This window comes from Argentina anserina, chromosome 1 (assembly GCF_933775445.1).
Source record: "Argentina anserina chromosome 1, drPotAnse1.1, whole genome shotgun sequence".
Classification (NCBI taxonomy): domain Eukaryota; kingdom Viridiplantae; phylum Streptophyta; class Magnoliopsida; order Rosales; family Rosaceae; genus Argentina; species Argentina anserina.
Genome location: NC_065872.1, coordinates 23,979,411 through 23,998,848, shown reverse-complemented (window position 1 = coordinate 23,998,848; position 19,438 = coordinate 23,979,411). Strand labels below are relative to the sequence as shown.

The 19,438-nt window shown below is 38.0% G+C and overlaps 1 protein-coding gene across 1 annotated transcript; it reads left to right on the top strand.

The window, feature by feature from the left end:
- Positions 1-524: 524 nt before the first annotated feature.
- Positions 525-3,990, top strand: LOC126795264 (succinate dehydrogenase subunit 6, mitochondrial-like). The gene is made up of 4 exons (XM_050522108.1): positions 525-667; positions 1,920-2,081; positions 2,437-2,539; positions 3,564-3,990. The coding sequence occupies exons 2-4, from the start codon at positions 1,938-1,940 to the stop codon at positions 3,716-3,718; spliced, it is 402 nt and encodes a 133-aa protein (XP_050378065.1). The 5' UTR covers positions 525-667; positions 1,920-1,937; the 3' UTR covers positions 3,719-3,990.
- Positions 3,991-19,438: the final 15,448 nt, after the last annotated feature.

The following is a 19,438-nucleotide window of genomic DNA, read 5'->3' as shown; positions in this document are numbered from 1 at the left end:
ATTGGAATTGTTGGGTGTCTTTCTCAAGGTAAAGGGCGGGAAAAACATTGCTCCTCTCAGATGAGGTTAATTTTGTCTTTTAACCCTCTTTGTGGGCCTCACGTAACTGCCACGTCACCAAGATAACGGAAAAGTTAAAAAAAACTAACGGAAGTACTTCAATGATAGCAATACTAGAGTCTGGGTATCACATTGGTACGATTAAGAGTTGAGGTATCACATTGGTAGGTACACTAGAGTTGAGGGACTGTTGGTGAAAAAAACTCTATATGAAATTATGATTTGGAGCGTGTTTGAGAGAAGCAAACAGTGGGTCGTGAGTGCCCAAACCATTTGGTTTAGCAGCACCAGTCTCATTTTTATAGGTGGAGTTGGTGAGTTCTAACTCATAACCCAACTTTTTCTTTTTATCAAATACTCACAAGTCATAACACAAATTAAAATACATTAGTTTTTATTCAACTAAAAAACATTTATGGTGGGTAGTGAGTGGTGATAGTAACTAGTAAGAATTTATTGATTTACCTCATGTTTGCGTGGTTTGGTACTTTGGTTCATTTCTCAAACTTTATAAGAAAGAATTGAAGAAGACTCTGTTCTTAAGAATTCCGATCACGAGGCGGCTGGAGAGCAGTTGCATATACAAACCACAAAGGAGTTGTACTTGGTAAGTCTTCGAAACCCGTTTGTCTGATCATGTCGTGTTTTTTATTCAACTAAAATTCTGAGAAATACCTCAGACTGTTGATTTGTAACCAATCTCAAAACTAAGCGACGACTCAAATATGAAGAATTTGATTCTATTGGGTTTCCTTGCTCGATTTTATTGTTTTTGACTGCGTTAGTTTACGATGAGACAGCATATGCCCAATTTGGGAGTCGTCGATCCCTTTATATTGAGTTATGCATCTGAATTTTCCAAATCTGTTGTAAAATTTTGGAATGTGTTCATCAATACCAAAGCAGAGGCCGAACTGAAGAGTTCTCCTTTTTCTGTTCATATAATCACATAAACATGTTTGCTTCTTTTATGCTTAAATTACTCACCTTCTACTGTTCTTATTTCCCCTCTTTAACTTGGTGCTCATGCCTTCTTCCCAACAGAGGGCATGAGTTGAAGATTCGAAAACTTTCGAAGTTGTAATTTGAGATGGAGTACTGTATTCTTTTTGGGTAACAGAATATCCATATAAGTGATAGAACGCTGAGGCTACAAAGGAACTATAGACTTTTAGTCTCTTTTTTGTAGTAATTATACAGCAATGGTGCAGCTACCATATGGATATTTCAAACGAAATAATTTTTGATTAGCTACCATGTCTGCCTTGCAAAGAGTTTAAACTGGACAGGGGAGTCAATCACTATAATATCTAAACCCTTTTAACATAAAGCGAACAACCCTTTTTATCTTAACAGAGGGCATCCAAGTTCTAAAGCCATTAAAATTCTAGAACACAAATTCATACATACAACATTTCAATGAAATAATCAGCACCAGGGCTAGTAAAGCTTCACCGCGGAAGCGCACGGGCATTTTGTCTAGTCTCAATTATTGCTCGATTCCAATACGCTTTACTTTTTTATATGGCTTGGCCTGCGCAGATGGATGCTCGCATTCTTATTCTCTTGATCTTTATCTTTTTCGTTCATCAATGTCATTTCTCTGTATAACGTCTACTTTGACCATGATTTAATGATTAAAGAGTTGATTATTGTTTTAGTAATATTGTACTGCATAGTTTTGTTTTTGGTTTTTTTTTTCTAGTTTAATATTTGTATAGTCTCTACTTCATTGAACTGGGTTACTGGGTCAAATACAAAATCAGGATTAAAGTGATGTTGAATTTGACCATTGGTCAGTGATTAAAGAGTTTATATTGTCATTGCATTTTATTTATCTGTCGATTTTCCTTTTGCAGTTACATCTTTGTATTATTATGGGATTTAAGGAGTTCATGGGTGAGAAGCTGTCCTTCCTAGACCACTATGCCAAGTTCGTCAACCGTGACAAGCCTCTTCCTTCTTGGTCTGGTGCTGATGTTGAAGCCTTTATTGCTACTGATTTGGTTCATGGCCCCGCGGTAATCCCTTTCTCCTTCTTGTAATTTGTTGTTGAAGTTATATATGATTGTGATCATCCTTGGGTTTTTGCCTTTTCTGTTTTGATATGTTTATTTGGGTATAATTGAAATCTGGTTCGTGATTTCAATATTGAGTTCTGAGTCCGTACATGTTGTTTGACTGTACGGGGGAGTGGCCTGCGCATATGTCTTGTGTCTGGATGATAGTGTTTTTTTTCTCTTCTTTCCGAAGGTATTGGTTGGATTTCATTTTGAGTTCATAGATTCGTCTTGATATGTTGTCCAGTAAGTGAAAGTTTGAGTTCACAGCTTGAGCATATGTCTGATGTTCAAGCAACCTTGGTTTGAATTTCAGCTGAAGACTGCCAGGGAAGCAGCGAAGTTTTCTGCTACAGGAAGTCTTGTTGGAGCTGTATCAAGTGCTGGATTTGCATGGAAATACTCAAAGAGTTTGCATGGTATTCTACCTCCTCTTCTTTTCGGTGTCTTTTTTGTTGACGTATTTTTCTGTTTGAACAAGAACATAAGAAAAGGTATGGAATTGGGATGCATCTATTTACATGTATCTAGCTTTATGTGGATTTGATATGAACACAGTGGGTGCTTTCACTGATTGAGAAGGATATCAATTGTGTGTCGTGTTATTCTACCTGTTCTACCTCTGGTAACATGACATCATTAGATTTCAAATATTGGAATACAGCCTCACAGCAAAAAAAAAAAAAAAAAGAAGCGTTAATCCATATTTCCTTGTAAAAATTTCTTGTGCTTATGCATTGGCTATTAAAATTGCCAACATGGACTCCTGAGGTTGAAATACATTACTGTAATATGTGTAAACATGTTGTTTGTCATATTAATTACTACATAGGTCCCTTGTACCTCGGTGGAATTTGAAGTTGTGTGTTGTTCATTTTCTTTCATTCTGATTTTTCTTCAGTCTTATACCTCGGTGGAATTTGAAGTTGTGGAAATATAAAAAGTAAACTCGGATATTCTTCTAGAACACTCAAGGTTCTACTATTTCCTTCCATTATAATAACCACATATAACTTAATGTATATTTAACATATGCATGATTAGTGTAAGGGAATTTTGTTCCTTTAATAGTTGTGAGCCAATTTAATAGTCAAGTGTTCAAGATTCCAAGGAGTTGGAACAATAGTTGGCTGTGTTAATTTCCAACTACTCATATGTGTCAAAGGGCTGTAGTTGATGCATTAAATTGATTGGAAGTTTGGATGTGTCTAAGTTATAAAGATGTAAGTTAACATTGCTTGGTAAATATTAACCTCTTCTAGAGTCTGTAGTTGGTGACTGAGGTATATTTATGTATGGACCAAAACTTGTAATTTTCAATGATTAAACCATGAGCATAATTATTGGAAATAGGCCCTTCTGGATGGTACATGAAAAGTTTATCACTGAGGATGGGAATTTTTTTTTTTTAAGTTTCTGAAGCTTATTTATTGTATGTGACAGGTTCTGGACTGGCCTTTGTGTTTGGAGGTCTTGTTGGTTGGACATTCGGACAGGAAATTGCAAACCATTCGCTTCAAATGTACAAGCTCGACACCTTGGCTGCACAAACTAAATTCCTGGAATGGTGGGAAGACAAAAGTGAGCGACGGTCTTAAAACGTAGCTGGCTTTTGCAAATGAATAACCAAGTTTCATTTCTACAATAAGTCAAGATAGTGGTAAAAGATTCCAAGGAAAGTTTCCCATTTTATTATGTTGAACTCTGTAGGGGCTGAGAGCCCAGATTGTATCAATTGGTGCTTTGTGGTTTGGATGTTAGTTTCAGTCTTGAATTTTTTTGATGCTTTTATTGAAATGAGCTTATGGAACTGGAAGACTTTGAAATATTTTAACATCCTTGTATCATAAATTCATAATTGTGTGTTCAAGTACCTATAAATAATGTATATAATTCTAGAACAAGAAACAAGTTGCCAAAACAAAAGCAGTGAACATAAAAGAAATTTATCCTCATGTAAAACCATTATCAGACAGCAGCTAGCTATCTGGGAGTCATTATGATAACCAAATGTCCGGTGATCTTTACTTGCGCAGCTGTAGAAACGTTTGTTAAAAATAGCTTTGGCCAAATCAGATTTGGCCTCAGCAATTTTGTATGCCTCGTACTTGTTCTCATGTCCTTCATATCCTGCTCCTCAGCCCAATTGGGATCAACCCCTTCTCTTTGAAAATTCTCTAGCAAACCACGACGCAGAACTGCAACAATCTCTGACTTGCTCTCATTGTCACCGTCGTTCATCTTCTCGACGTCCACGACCGGCACTGCTACTGTTTCATCATCCTCCTCCTCCTTCTCCTTGTCCTTATCAGCAGCATCAAGCTCACCCTGCTAATTAGCAAACAAGTTACTTAATGAGTGAACTACGTACGTATAACATATGATTAGAACAGATGGCGATGTACGTACGTACCCAATACATTCTGGACAAGTTGAACACGTACCTTCATCTCATGGGATTGCCTTCCACTTCCATATTTTCTTCGAAATGATCTAACTTTCTCCTGGACCTGATACAAAGTACCCTGGCTCAGGTCACTCTTAATGTCTTCATAGAATTCGCTGCTATTGTACTCCCCCTTCTCTTTCTTATAAGTTATAAGGCCCCGCAATATATATAGTAAGCTCATCTTCCTTGCTCCAGGTTATCCCGGAACCAGAAGATGATCGTGGTTTAACATTAGGCTTGAGCTCTTCTTCTAGCTCGAGAGATGGAGTCGATGAAGTAGCCACTTTCACTCTCTTGGCTTTCGGGGTCACTTGCTCCTCATCAACAGTCTGATTTTCTTTTACAGGTCCGTTTTTGATGATCTTCTTCTTCTTCTTCATGTTATTCGGCTTCTCTGTCTGGGTTGTGTTCTGGTGCTCGTCTTAGACTTATCGATAGTGTTGTTACGGGAGTTAAATATTGGGGATCGAGTTTCTCGTAGCCTTGTATTTCGGTGTGTCAGCTCAGTGCGACCTGCACACAACACAAGTCAAAGTAAAAAGGCCAACGGTGCCTGGCCTTTGACTCTTCGAAACTTAAGTTAGTATCCGGTGCGAAATAAGTTCGAGAGTTAAGGACTTAGGAATACGTTACCTTTTCTAGGTAGTTTAGACAACCTATTTATAGGTGCATTGGGGAATGTCTCTGGCCCTTCTCTCGATGTGGGAATGTGTGCAAGCAGAGGGGTTACCGGGCCGGTCTGTCTACCTACCGGGTTTTCCAGGTCTTCGGTCACCGGTCCAGTGACTGGAGCAAGATGAGATTAAGCTGGAGATCACCTCATCCATTCATCATCCATTCATGGGTGGTGTTAACAGTGTCCTGGGAATTAACTTCGTCCTCTCTACGACCATCGTGGATTTACTGTGTTATACTGCCCTCAGGCTCACAGGAATCGGGTACGTACGAGGTAGAGGCGCCAGTACTATTTGAAGGTCTTCTTCTCCATCAACTATTTGAATGTGTTATTCTTCGATGAAAACTATTTGAAGGTTTTGATCATATCCATGCATGTCCTATCTCGTAGCAATTCCAGAGGAATATACTAGTCTCTTTGTTGTTTTGTATAGGGTTTGGACCATAAATAGAGGAAACAGTATATCATCTAAATATTGAGTTTCTATTCATACCTCTCAAAACAGCATTATTAAAAAACATATAACAATAAAAATATAAGAAAAGAAATAATTATTTACTTATCTATTATAAAATACAAATGTAGATAATTATTTTTTATATTTAGGGAAAATTATAAAAATGTATCATCTCCCAACTTATATTAGAAAAATGTCACTATTTATGAATTAATTATAAAAAATTCAGCACATTTAAGTGGAAATTAGAAAAAAATCAACAAAATTAGAAAAAGTCACTTAAAAAATATTTTCTGGACTGTTTTGCCCTTTCTCACTTTTTTTCCCTTCTTTTTCTAATTTCGGCCATAACTTTCCCGTCCGGCGATAGATTTTGACGAAATTGGTACCGTTAGAAAGATCTTGCTCCCCTCTTTCATTTGACATACTACCCACTCCGAATCGACCAACCGTAGAAAGCGCAATAGCCATCGCAAATAGTTGCCGCCATCGATGGCGGTACTCCAAGCATTTATGGCGAAACCGAAACTCATGATTCCCTAATGCTAGCTATTTTCTTCATTCTGAGCATACTTATACCAATCTCATTTGAATTTTAACAAAATTTTGCATATTTCCACATGTTTTCTCGGCATGTCACACTTTCTGTCACAACCAATGTCACACTACCTCTTACACTAACTGTCACAACCGCTATCACACTCACTGTCACAGAAGCTGTCACACTATCTATTTACACTAACTGTCACACCCACTGTCACAACCTATGTCACACTAGTCACAACCTATGTCACACTAGTCACAACCACCATCACACTACCTATTACACTATCTGTCACACGCACTGTCACACCTACTGTCACAGCCACTGTCACACACATTGCCCCTGTCACACTACCTATCACAACCCATGTCACAACCTCTGTCACAACCTTTGTCACAACTTCTATCACACTACCTGTCACAACCACTATCAGACCCTTTGTAACAACTCCTGTCACAACCCCTGTCACAACCTTTGTCACAACCTCTGTCACAACCCCTGTCACAACCAATATCACACTACATGTCACAAACCCTATCACACTCTATATACATGTCACAACCAATGTCTCACTACCTATCACAACCACTGTCACAATCACACTTTCTGTCACACTACCTGTCACAGCCGTTGTCACACTGTTTTATGTGACTATGTTGTAAAAAGAAGAAGAAGAATGACTAGAATTAACGTACGTTGTCACACCTCTTGTCACATTAACTGTCACACCCGTTGTCACACATGTTGTCACAAACACTATCACACTACTTGTCACACCTGTTGTCACAATCACTGTCACACATGTTGTCACAACCACTGTCACACCTGCTGTCACAACCACTGTCACACTATCTTCTTGTGAAAGACTAGTTTGGTCTGACCACCATATCCAGATTATTTGCGATCATAACGACGCTTACCCTGAGCAGCCAAACTATCCTTACCCTTCTCGTACTACGTAACCTTGTGCAAGGTGTGTTCTTCTTGCACTCCTTGCTCTTGCGGTTGGTGTTCTTTGTATTGGGAACGTTCACTTACGACAATCCAACTCCAACTACTATTCCTCTACTCCATTTTAAAACAATCAACCACAAATACAACGACAAAACACAGGCATAAACTTTTATTGGTTTAGAAACTTTGATGCGACAGTAGCCGACGTCGTCATCATTTTTGCTCCCACTGATGCCTCCCTTTTGCACCGTCAACATGATTTGAACGACGTCGTACACCAACATGCTCCGCCTCCACTTGTCCCTCTTTGCCTCTCCCTTTCCTTCTCCGATGACAACTCCTCCCCACCATCACTCTTTCCCAGACCTTTGAGGGCCACAACCACTGCGTCTCCAACCTTCCCTTCTCCTCCGACAACCGCCTCAGCGAGGCGTGCTGGTGAATCCTCGAAGCGTCGAGTCGTCGACGAGAAAGCTACAGTGAAGGCTCAGATCGAATAGCGATCTAATCTAGTCAAATTAAATGGCACAAATTATCATTTATGAGAAATATATGGGCAATACTTTAAGCTTTTCTACCATCTGACGTTTTTATAATTTTAAAAACTTGCTTGAGTTTTTTATTATAAATTAAGGTGTTTAAATGGACTTTTTATAACAAGCCCTTATATTTATCGCTAGACAATCCAAAATGGATATCTAATTACATTAAATGATTTAATTGATTACCTTCTTTTTTGATAAACATTATTAGTCAAAAATTTAATGAAGTTAATAAACATCAAATCGAATGTGAACGATTTAATGTATAAACTATATAACTATATAGAATTTCTCATAAACTTTGATTTGAGCTATAAAAAAATAAAACTTGTTCATTAGAGGTTAGAATATTTCATATATGTTGATGAACAAACCTTGTTAATTAGAGGTTAAAATATTTCATATTCGTTGATGTTACTATCAATGAATGAAAAATATAGTTTACTAATTTATTATGAATTTAGAAAACGCGTTGAAAAGTAATCAAATTAATTCAAGAAGATAATTTGTGTGATTATTATGTATTTTTCGAGTTGTATATAATAAATGAATTCGAAATAGAGTAGGAAATAAATTAATAGATAGTAGTCTGATTTGATATATCAAATTAGATAATGGGCATTTTAGGAAAACTTTGGAGGTCTAAATAGTATTTTATGTATCTATAAAAGCAAACTGGAGATCTACTGAGTAAAAAAGTCTAAATACCGTTTTTGAAAGTATGATTAGAAGCTCCCAAAACCTTAAACCAAAGTTTGGCCAAAATTCCCCTTCAACCTTCCTCTTTCTTTTGAGAAAATTATTCATTTCTGGAAACGAGATCCTCAATTTTAATCACAAATTAACACTAATGATGCTCATCTGGATCGTCCCTATTAATTAAATGCTGATTGAGGAAGATTTAACGTTTTCTTTTGAGAATATTATTCATTTTAGTAAAATTAATCCTAAATTAATTCGTATAAATCCTAGTTTTAGGTTTAGGGATAATGAAGTTCTTGATCATAATTCTCATTGACCATAATGAAGCTCTTCAAATGGAAAATAAACTGGTGGGCGTTAATAACGCCATTTTATTCCATATAACGTTTTTTTTCTTTCCTTGTTGAAGAAGTAATAAAATATTTGATGAAATTAATTTTTTACATTTCCAACTATGGAGCTTCTATAGTGTCGCCACTTGCCCTCTCTACTTTTAAGACTTATAATGATCTTTACAAAGAAATATATACGTAAACATTCCCTAATTTTCCAAAATAAAGGCTATAGGCCCGGAAAGCACCCTCCTACACCCGCATTATGTTAGATCATCAGCCTGCAAAATAAGTGATGAGGAACTTGATTAATGAGTTGTCCTATCTTATGTATTGTTGTGTAACTTCGTGTATCAGCATGTAAATGAGTATGAAATGGTATGTAATGGCGACTCTAGTCTTACATAAATTTTTATTATTAATTTGAAAGTCGTATTAACATTTTTCAGAGATAATGTATAGTAGCAGGTTTGGTTGTTCTATCAGATTGGCATGAACTGTCATATTGCAATGTTAAATATGTGAAGTGCATTGATATCCGTCGTTTACATGAATTTTGATTTTGAGTTATCAATAAGGGGGAAAGTCCCTAGCATATGTCACACATTTGTAGTAAATTAGTGGCTTAATGTGGTGTCCTCGTGTATCCTTCGACTACACTTCGGTTTTTGCTTTGCAAAGTTTCAACCAGGCAAGAGTAATGCAATATGTCATAAATTTACCGACCACCCCTCTATTTAACCCACCCACGACTGATTGTATATCAATTGTGTGGGTCTAACTTTAAGCTACATATCATTATTTATAAATTAGAAAAATGTATCATCTCCCATCTTCAATTAGAAAAAAATCACTACTTATTTCCCAATTATAAAAATATCATCTCAATTGATTAGAAATTAAATTATAGTTAACAAGCCAAACAACATTAGAAAAAGTCACTTTTTAAATATTTTTCGGACTATTTTGTCATTTTTCACTCTTTTTCTTCTTCTTATTTTTCTAATTTCGGCTATAACTTTGCCGTCCGGTGATGGATTTCAGAGTAGTTAGTACCGTTGGAAATATGTATCTCTCTTTCATTTGATACCCTACCCACTCTGAATCGACCACCGTAGAAGACGCAACAACCCTCGCAAGAGGTTGCCTCCGTTGATGGCGGTGCTCCAAATAATTCCGGCGAAAGCGGAGCTCAAGGTTTGCTAATTCTTGTCATTCGGAGCAGTCATACCAATCTCTTTTGAATTTTAACATCATTTTACATTTTTAGAAATTTTCTCTCGGTATGTCACACTACCTATCACACCTGCTGTCACACTACCTATCACACCCACTGTCACATTACCTGACACACTAACTGTCACACATGTTGTCACACTACCTATCACACTCATGTCACACCCACTTTCACACTATCTTTCACACTCGTTGTCACACCTGCTAGCACACTTACTGTCACATACGTTGTTACACTACCTATCACACTAGATGTCACATCCGCTGTTACACTACATATCACAGTAGATGTCACACCCGCTATTACACCACCTGTCACACTCACTGTTACACTATTTTATGTGACTATGTTGTAACAAGATGAAGAAGAAGGAGAAGAATTAGAAATGACGTACATTTGTTTACTATTATGTGATTTTGAATTTCTTAAATCAACTCATACAATCCAAATATCGACATTAATTTGATGTCACACCCCGTGCTCAAAAACACATCCAGAAAATTCAAGCCAGAAACCTTCATCCATCATCACCAAACCATGCTCATCTTCCTCCTCTCCCAAATCGAATCCATTCTTGCCGAATCCTAGAAGGTTTCTAAAGTGTGATTCATCCATGGCTTGTAATTTTTCTTTTGGTTTTCTGCAATTTTCGATTTCATTGTATGAATTCTTAGATGTGATTTTCGGTTTTATATATGAAGAACATAAATTCAGACTTCTTTGGTTTTATGTTTTGATTGTATGAATTCATGAGATTTGTATGTTTGCTGTGTATAATGACATAGGGGCAGTAGGTTTCGAAATAATTTTAGGTTTTATTTCAATTAATTCCTTGAACTTGTGCATCTAAATCAATGCTTGAGGAAGCCAAGGCCATGGTTCTCCTAAGGTTGCGATTTCATTCACCAAAATGTTCTTTGATTGAATATGCGCTTTGTGTTTCAACTATTGATACTTGTTTAGGGTTGTGATAGTTCTAGAAATTTGCATGCTTAATCAAGATGAGTGACGCCATGCTTGCTTACATGTCTCCAATTCGACTTAATGTGCTTATATGCTACTTTGTGTTTAACTATTACGCTTCGTTATGTTAAACTCTCTTTAGCATATGTTTAGGATTGAACGCTTCGTTGATTCTAAATAACTAAGAAGTCTTAACGATTAGATGAACCACTTCGGACTCTAATTAGAATTGGAATTGAAATGGACTTAGATATAATCGAAATAAGTTGCTGCCTATATGTTATTCTATACGTGTTATACATGTTTCTTGAGTGAAATTCGTGTTTTGGTTATGTGATGAATGGTTGATCAATTGTATAAAAGTAATTTAGGATTTATTTTAAGTTGTAGTTTTAGAATCCAAATCAAATCCCCCCATTAACATGATAAGTTTTGAGGCCCTTTTGATTTCCCGGACTGAACGATCCCTGCTTATTCTATACTAACGATGATGTTTTTCAGGGTATTTTATAGACGTTCTAACAAAACGCTTTATCATTTTGGCGCCGCTGCCGGGGAATTGATTAATTCTCAATGCTTTGAAGTGTTAATCTTATGTTATATTGTGAATTGTATAAGTGTATATTGGTTTATATGAGTCTGTGAATAGTAATCGGAAATTTGGTTCCTGTGAACAGTAATTCGAAGGATTCGAAAAAAATATATATTTGTGTGTGTAAAGTTGTTATTTGTTATATTGTTGTAGTAGTATGCCTATAGGAAATTTGTTACACATAGTAATTTTTTTTTAGGGAAGCTAAATGTTTATTTATGCCAGGTTTATTGTAAGTTATAAGGTGAACGGAATAGGTAAAGTCCATTTTGTTAATATTAGCCTTAACCCTCCATTTGTACCTTGCAAAGGTCACTTGGGGTTGAGGGCGGCTTTTATTAACACTTTGGGGCCAGTCTAACACACAAAGTTGTTCCGAGCTGAGTAAGGGGCTATGCTATTTTCATTACCCTGGTTCAAGGTTTACAAAATTGGATCTCAGAAGCCCATAGACTGACATACATCTCGGTGATGGAGTCGATTGGGAAAGCAACCTTTCGAGGTTGTGGCCCTCGTGGTGTCTAACAAATGAGTCCTGCCTTGTGACTATCTCTGATTCTAGCTATCAAGCCTTCTGAAACAAATGAATGAGTTTGTGTCTAGATGACATACTTAGGCCGCACGTCCACCTCACTTTATAACTTAGAAGATAATTTTGTATAAATAGATGTATATAGTTTCAAAAGAAAATGATGTTTTAATTTTTAAGGTATATCGGATAAAGCAAGACCCTTACCTTGGGCTGTTTTAGTCCATTGCACAGTTAGCTCCTCTGCTCCACGTAACTTAAAAGTTAGGATTGTGTGTGAATAAACTCAATTAGACTTAGTTATACTCCTACACATGTAATTTTCGAAATATAGAAGAAAAGAAACAAAGAAAACGAAATTTAACATTGATTTAAAGAAGAGTTACGTTTTTGTAATTAAAAGAAAGAAAAAGTTTATATTTACTTATACTTGTATTTCATATGTCGTAGAGATCTAATATATATGTGTTCTTTTCAGGCTAATGAATGTCCAAGATTACTGGTTGGTCCGAAGAGATTAGTGCACGCCTGAAAAGAATTCAGCCTCCATCTCAATTTGATAACGTATCCATTGAATCATATTCATTTCACGAAGAGAAAGAGTTTGGGTCCATTTCGCCATTTCCAAGTGCATCAAGTTGTAGTGGGCTCAATCCTTTGTTTTTTGAGGATCCGGAGTTGGAATTGTTGACAAGCCAATTTCCATTGGCCCAGTTGAATTTCGATCTACCCGATTCAAAACCTGAAAATCAAGAAGAAGTAATGGCATCAATTAGAGAACAAAATGGTCAAGTTGAATGAGCAGTTGGTGGGACAGCGCCCTCTAACATTGCATATCTTGTTCCAGAGGAGGGCAAGACTAGTGATTTCGTTTTGAAGAGTGGGTTTCTACACCATTTACCCAAGTTTCATGGTCTTTCTGGTGAGGATCCTAATCAACATCTCACTCTGTTCCAATTCAACTGTGAGACTATGTGCCCAAGAGGAGCAGACATTCAGATTGTGAAGATGCGAGCATTTCCTTACTCATTAGAGGACCGTGCTCAGAAATGGTTATTTGAGGTGCCAGCTGGTAGGATCACTTCTTGGACCACCATGGTGAACGAATTTCTATCCAAATACTTCCCATCTTCAAGAGTTACTCATATAAGGAAGCAGATCACTGGAATCAAGCAAGGCCCAGATGAGTCGTTTTACAACTACTATGAGAGATTCAGGTCTCTTATAGCATCATGTCCAGCTCATGGCATTAGGGAAGGTCTACTCCTTCAATACTTTTATGAAGGCCTTCTACAAATGGAAAGGTAGTTCCTTGATTCAGCTGCTGGTGGATCGTTCTTGGACAAGAGCAATGTAATGGCAAAAGATCTTTTGGAGAAGAGAGCCAAGAACAACCAACAGTTTGGGACATCTGCAAGTGCTACACGGCAGGTGCATGAGACTCACTCCAGTTCGAACTCTGCTTTAGAGGACAAGGTAGACAAGTTGCCCAAGATGATGACCCATTTCATGAAGTCTAGTGGAGCTCAAGTGTGTGGGATATGTACGGAGGGGCACCCTACTGATCAGTGTCCTCAAGTTGCATCTAGTGGAGGGTATGAAGAAGTCAATGCCCTTGGTTATCAAGGAGGTCAGAGGTACAACCCATATTCAAATACCTACAATCCTGGCCTACGTGATCATCCTAACTTTCGATGGTCCAACAATGAAAATGTACTAAGGCCACATCAGAATGCTATGCAATTTGGGCCTCGTCCGGGTGGTTTGTTTAGACCACAAGCTCCACTACTCAATGTACCACCTCCAAACGTTGCTGCTACTCCTAATTATGATGAGTTGTTGAAATCCTTAGCTACTGGGCAAAGTCAGTTGAACACTGTTACTCAAACTTTGGTGGTGGGTCAACAAGCAAATAGCAAGGACATTGCGGAGCTGAAAACGCATATGGGCCAGGTAGCGGACTTCATGGGCCGATTTTCTGAGCAAGGGAAGCTGCCTAGTGGTGTCATACCCAACCCAAGAAATGAGCAAGCCCAAGCTATCATGACAAGGAGTGGTTTTGAGCTAAAGGAGAGCCCAAATGTTGCAAAAAAGACCCATATGGCCCATGAGCAAGAAAGTGACGAAAATTCTATGAAGATGGATTTGGAGAAGGATCCAGCTACCTCCAAAAAGGAGATGGTGCCGCCCCATGATGCACCCAAAGGTATGATTGCTAACTCAAGTGGTTTAGTTAAAACTAACCCTATTTCGTGTGTACCTTTCCCTTCTAGGTTTGCAAAGAGAAAAAAGGATAAATCTGATGAGGAGGTGTTGGAAGTCTTTAGGAAGGTGGAAGTTAACCTTCCTTTGTTGGAGTGCATCAAGCAAATCCCCAAGTATGCGAAATTTCTAAAGGAGCTTTGCACTTCAAGAAGAAAGACTAGGGAAGATAAGGTAGTCAAGATGAATGAGACAATTTCAGCTGTCATCCAAAGGAAGCAACCCCTAAGATGAAGGACCCTGAAAGTTTCTCTGTCCCATGCAAAATTGGTAACACGTTATTTAACAATGTTATGCTTGATCTAGATGCTTCAATAAATGTTATGCCATATAATGTTTATCAATCACTATGATTAGGACCTTTAAAGAATGATAACGTGATTATTCAATTGGCTGATCGATCTAACAAGTACCCTAAGGGGTATGTTGAGGATGTCCTTGTGCAGGTCAGTCACCTTATTTTCCCTGCATATTTTTATGTGTTAGACATGGAGGTATCACCCTTGGAGACAACTCCACTGCTTTTGGGGAGACCGTTCATGAGAACTGCTAGGACATGCATCGATGTGGCCAATGGGAGTTTATCAATGGAATTTGATGGAGATGTTATCAGCTTCAATGTTTTTGAGGCTATGAAATACCCAGTTTCTGACCGTAACTCGTGCTTTGCTATTGATGTTGTTGAATCTATTGCACAGGTTATGTCAGAAACGTTGGAAGCATAGTAATTAGCTATGGAGCAAGGGGCCGGATTTGACAAGCATGGGGACCGTGTCCCAAGAGAGGAATGGGCTAATCTTGAGCCCAAGATTTTCGAAATTCTTTGTGAGCTTGAAGCTTAACCGTTCAAAAGGTATCCCTCTTTCTTGTCAATTCCCATTTCCACTAACAAATTGTTACCATATGTGGTTCAGGCCCCAAAGTTAGATTTGAAGGAGCTTCCAGATCATTTGAAGTATGTGTACCTTGGAAAGGATGATACTCTACCAGTTATTGTGTCATCAACGCTGAGTGAGCAGCAAGAAGCTAGATTGATTGATGTGCTTAAGAGGAACAAGACCGCTATTGGATGGACTTTGGCAGATATCAAGGGAATTAGCCCTACAACTTGTGTTCATAGGATACTATTAGAGGATGGCGCCAAGCCTACACGTGATGCTCAAAGGAGATTGCACCCACCAATGATGAAAATTGTGAAAGATGAGGTGATCAAGCTGCTTGACTGTGGAGTGATCTATCCCATCTCGGACAGTCGGTGGATTTCGCCAGTGCAAGTTGTGCCTAAGAAGAGTGGGGTGACTGTTGTGAAAAATGAGGCGAATGAGTTAGTACCCCAGAGATTGGTGACCGGTCATAGGATGTGCATTGATTATAGGAAGCTGAATGCTACAACACGCAAGAATCACATGCCTTTGCCGTTCATGGACCAGATGTTGGAAAGATTAGCCGGGCACGAGTTCTTTTGTTTTCTAGATGGGTATAGTGGCTACAATCAGATATGTATTCATCCGGAAGATCAAGAGAAGACGACATTTACATGTCTATTTGGCACTTTTGCCTAGCGACGCATGCCCTTTGGGTTGTGCAACGCACCAGGTACGTTTCAGCGATGTATGCTTGCTATTTTCTCTGATTTTATCGAAAATATCATTGAAGTTTTTATGGATGACTTTAGTGTTTATGGTAAAGACTTTGATGCATGTTTAGAGAATTTAGAGTTAATATTGAAAAGGTGTGTAGAAACTAACCTTGTGCTTAATTGAGAAAAATGCCACTTCATGGTTAATCAAGGGATAGTTTTAGGACATATTGTATCTGCTAAGGGTATTCAGGTAGACAAGGCTAAGGTTGATATTGTGCATCACTTACCCTCTCCCACAACTGTGAGAGAGGTTCGTTCTTTCCTTGGTCATGCAGGATTTTATAGGAGATTCATCAAGGATTTTTCCATGGTGGCGAGACCTATATGTACCCTATTGCAGAAAGATATGCCGTTCATATGGGATGATGCATGTGAGAAAGCGTTTGTGAAGTTGAAGGAGTTGTTGACTAGTGCACCCATCATTTGTCCTCCGAATTGGAACATGTCCTTTGAATTGATGTGCAATGCTTCGGATTATGCAGTTAGGGCGGTGTTGGGCCAAAGAAGAGAAAAGAAGCCCGTAGTGATCTACTATGCATCTAGGACTCTTAATGAGGCCCAGATGAATTATTCGACTACGGAAAAAGAACTTTTGGCTGTAATCTTTGCTTTAGAAAAATTTCGATCATATCTTTTGCATTCTAAAGTTGTTGTGTATTCTGACCATGCAGCCTTAAGGTCTTTGATGACAAAGAAGGATGCTAAGCCCAGATTGATCCGGTGGATTCTATTGATTCAAGAGTTTGACCTTGAGATTCGAGACAAGAAGGGAAGTGAGAATGTGGTGGCTGATCATTTGAGTAGGATCGTGCGAGATGAGGAAAGAGAGCCACTACGTGAGACTTTCCCAGATGAGCAACTCTTTGGGATTGAGGTAAGTGTGCCTTGGTATGCCGATATTGTCAATTATTTAGTTACTAAGGACTTTCCTAGTACACTTTCGCATGCTAATAAGGCTAAATTGAAGAAAATGACTAGATACTATATTTGGGATGAACAGTATTTATGGAAACAATGTAGTGATCAAGTCATTAGGAGATGTGTCCCAGAGAATGAGCATAGGTCGATTCTTAACTTCTGTCATAGTGAGGCATGTGGAGGTCATTTTGGGCCTCGTAGAATAGCTTTAAAGGTGTTGGAATGTGGTTTCTATTGGCCTTCTATTTTCAAGGATGCATATTTGTTTTGTGTTTCTTGTGATAGGTGTCAACGGACTGGTAATATTGGTAAGAGAGATCAAATGCCCTTATCCCCCATTATAATTGTCGAAATTTTTGATGTATGGGGCATTGATTTCATGGGTCCATTTCCTTCATCTAGAGGTTTCTTGTATATCTTATTGGCTGTTGATTATGTGTCGAAGTGGGTGGAAGCAAAGGCCACCAGGACTAATGATTCGAAAATGGTTGCAGGTTTCTTGAGAACTAACATATTTTGCAGGTTTGGAGTACCAAGAGTTTTGATAAGTGATGGAGGTTCTCATTTCTGCAACCGGACTATTGAGGCATTGCTTAAGAAGTATGGAGTAACCCACAAGGTTTCGACACCATATCATCCTCAAACAAGTGGCATGGCAGAAGTGTCCAACAGAGAGATCAAGGGAATTCTGGAGAAAACTGTAGGTCTAACAAGGAAGGATTGGAGTGATCGATTAGACGATGCATTATGGGCCTATAGAACTACGTACAAGACGCCTATTGGGATGTCACCATTCAGATTGGTGTATGGGAAGGCATGTCACCTTCCAGTGGAGTTAGAGCACAGAGCATGGTGGGCGGTGAAGACATTCAACATGGACAAGGATGCAGCTGGTCTTCATAGGAAATTGCAGCTCAATGAGCTTGAGGAGATACGAAATGACGCCTATGATGCTGCATGGATTTACAAGGAGAAAACGAGAGCTTATCATGACAAGATGATTCGTGGGAAAGAGTTTGTAGTTGGTCAAAAAGTTTTTCTATTCCATTCTCGACTTAAACTTTTTCCTGGCAAATTACATTCTCGTTGGGTTGGTCCATTTGTTGTTACTAATGTGTTTGCTCATGGTGCTATTGAAATTAAAAGTGATAAAACAGGTCAGATGTTCAAGGTGAATGGGCATCGACTTAAGCCCTACTATGAACCTTTTGAAGAGCACACATATGAGGAGACGAGTGTTAGAGATGCGCCAAAAGATGTATGAGCATGAGAGAGTCTAGGCTGAGAGACTTTAAAACTCAAGCGCTACATGGGAGGCAACCCATTTCAACCGTACATCTGGAGGAGTCGTCTACGAGAGTTTGCATTTTCTTATCCCTTCACTCTTATGGTTGAATTGTATATGTATTGATGTGTGATCTTAGTCTATACTTATGAATTACATTATGATTATTGAGCTTACATTGAGGACAATGTAATTTTCTAAGTATGGGGTAGGGTTGCATGATTATTGTTTGCTGATTTTTGCTTTGATTTCATGTTAAAAAAACGAAAAAGAAAGAAAAAAAATTCGAAAAAATGTTTAAAAATTCGAAAAAATGTGTTGTTTTGAGTCTTAGAATGCCCCTAAAGTCTAGGATGATTATGTCTCTAAATGCATAGATGATGGTTTTGCATTACATAAGAATTGAATTGTAAGTTTCATTGATAATGTGGATTTGGTATGAACATGTGAGGGTTGATTGAATGTAATATGACATACATGTTTGGTTAGTTTAAGTCCATAACAACCTGTGAGTTTTTGAGCCTATATATGCTTTCTTCTTGAGTGATAATATGAAATTTCGTGGTTGTTTTGTGAACCTCATTATTCTTTGCATATCCAATGACTATGTGCCATAGCTTTTAATGGACTCTAGAATTTACTAGAACTCATCTTTTGTGATTGTTGAAACTTTTAAGTCATAAAATGCTCTGATTTTGAAAGGGATTTATGGATCATTTCTAGGATTACCACCACTTTAGCCAAACAGCCATGTATCCCTATATGTGCCATGTTTGGGACCCCTTAGTTGAACCCCATTTGAGCCTACATTAAGCCTTTTCTTCATCACCTATGTTATCTCCATGCTTAGTATAGTTACCTCTACCTTGTCTTATAGACTTGGCAGTACTTTTGTTGAGATGATGTTGTGATGATTCATGAAATAAGTGTGGGGTGGAAGACATGAGAAAAGAAAATATGAACAAGCTTTTAAGCATGCCGAAAAAAAAATGAATGAATGAAAAAAAATGTATGAATTCGGCAATACAAGAAAAAGGAAAGAAAAGATGTTGTCTTCCATGTGTAATTTGGAGTTGAGTTGTAATTGAAGGTCTAAAAATGTTTATTTGACCTTTGTCCATGTTCACTTTGTGGTTAAAATGGTGTTTTGGCCCAACTTGTTATATTTGGCCATTGATGGTGTGTGGTGTCATAATGATGGTGTTTACTCTGCTAAGTCTATAGGATTACCTTT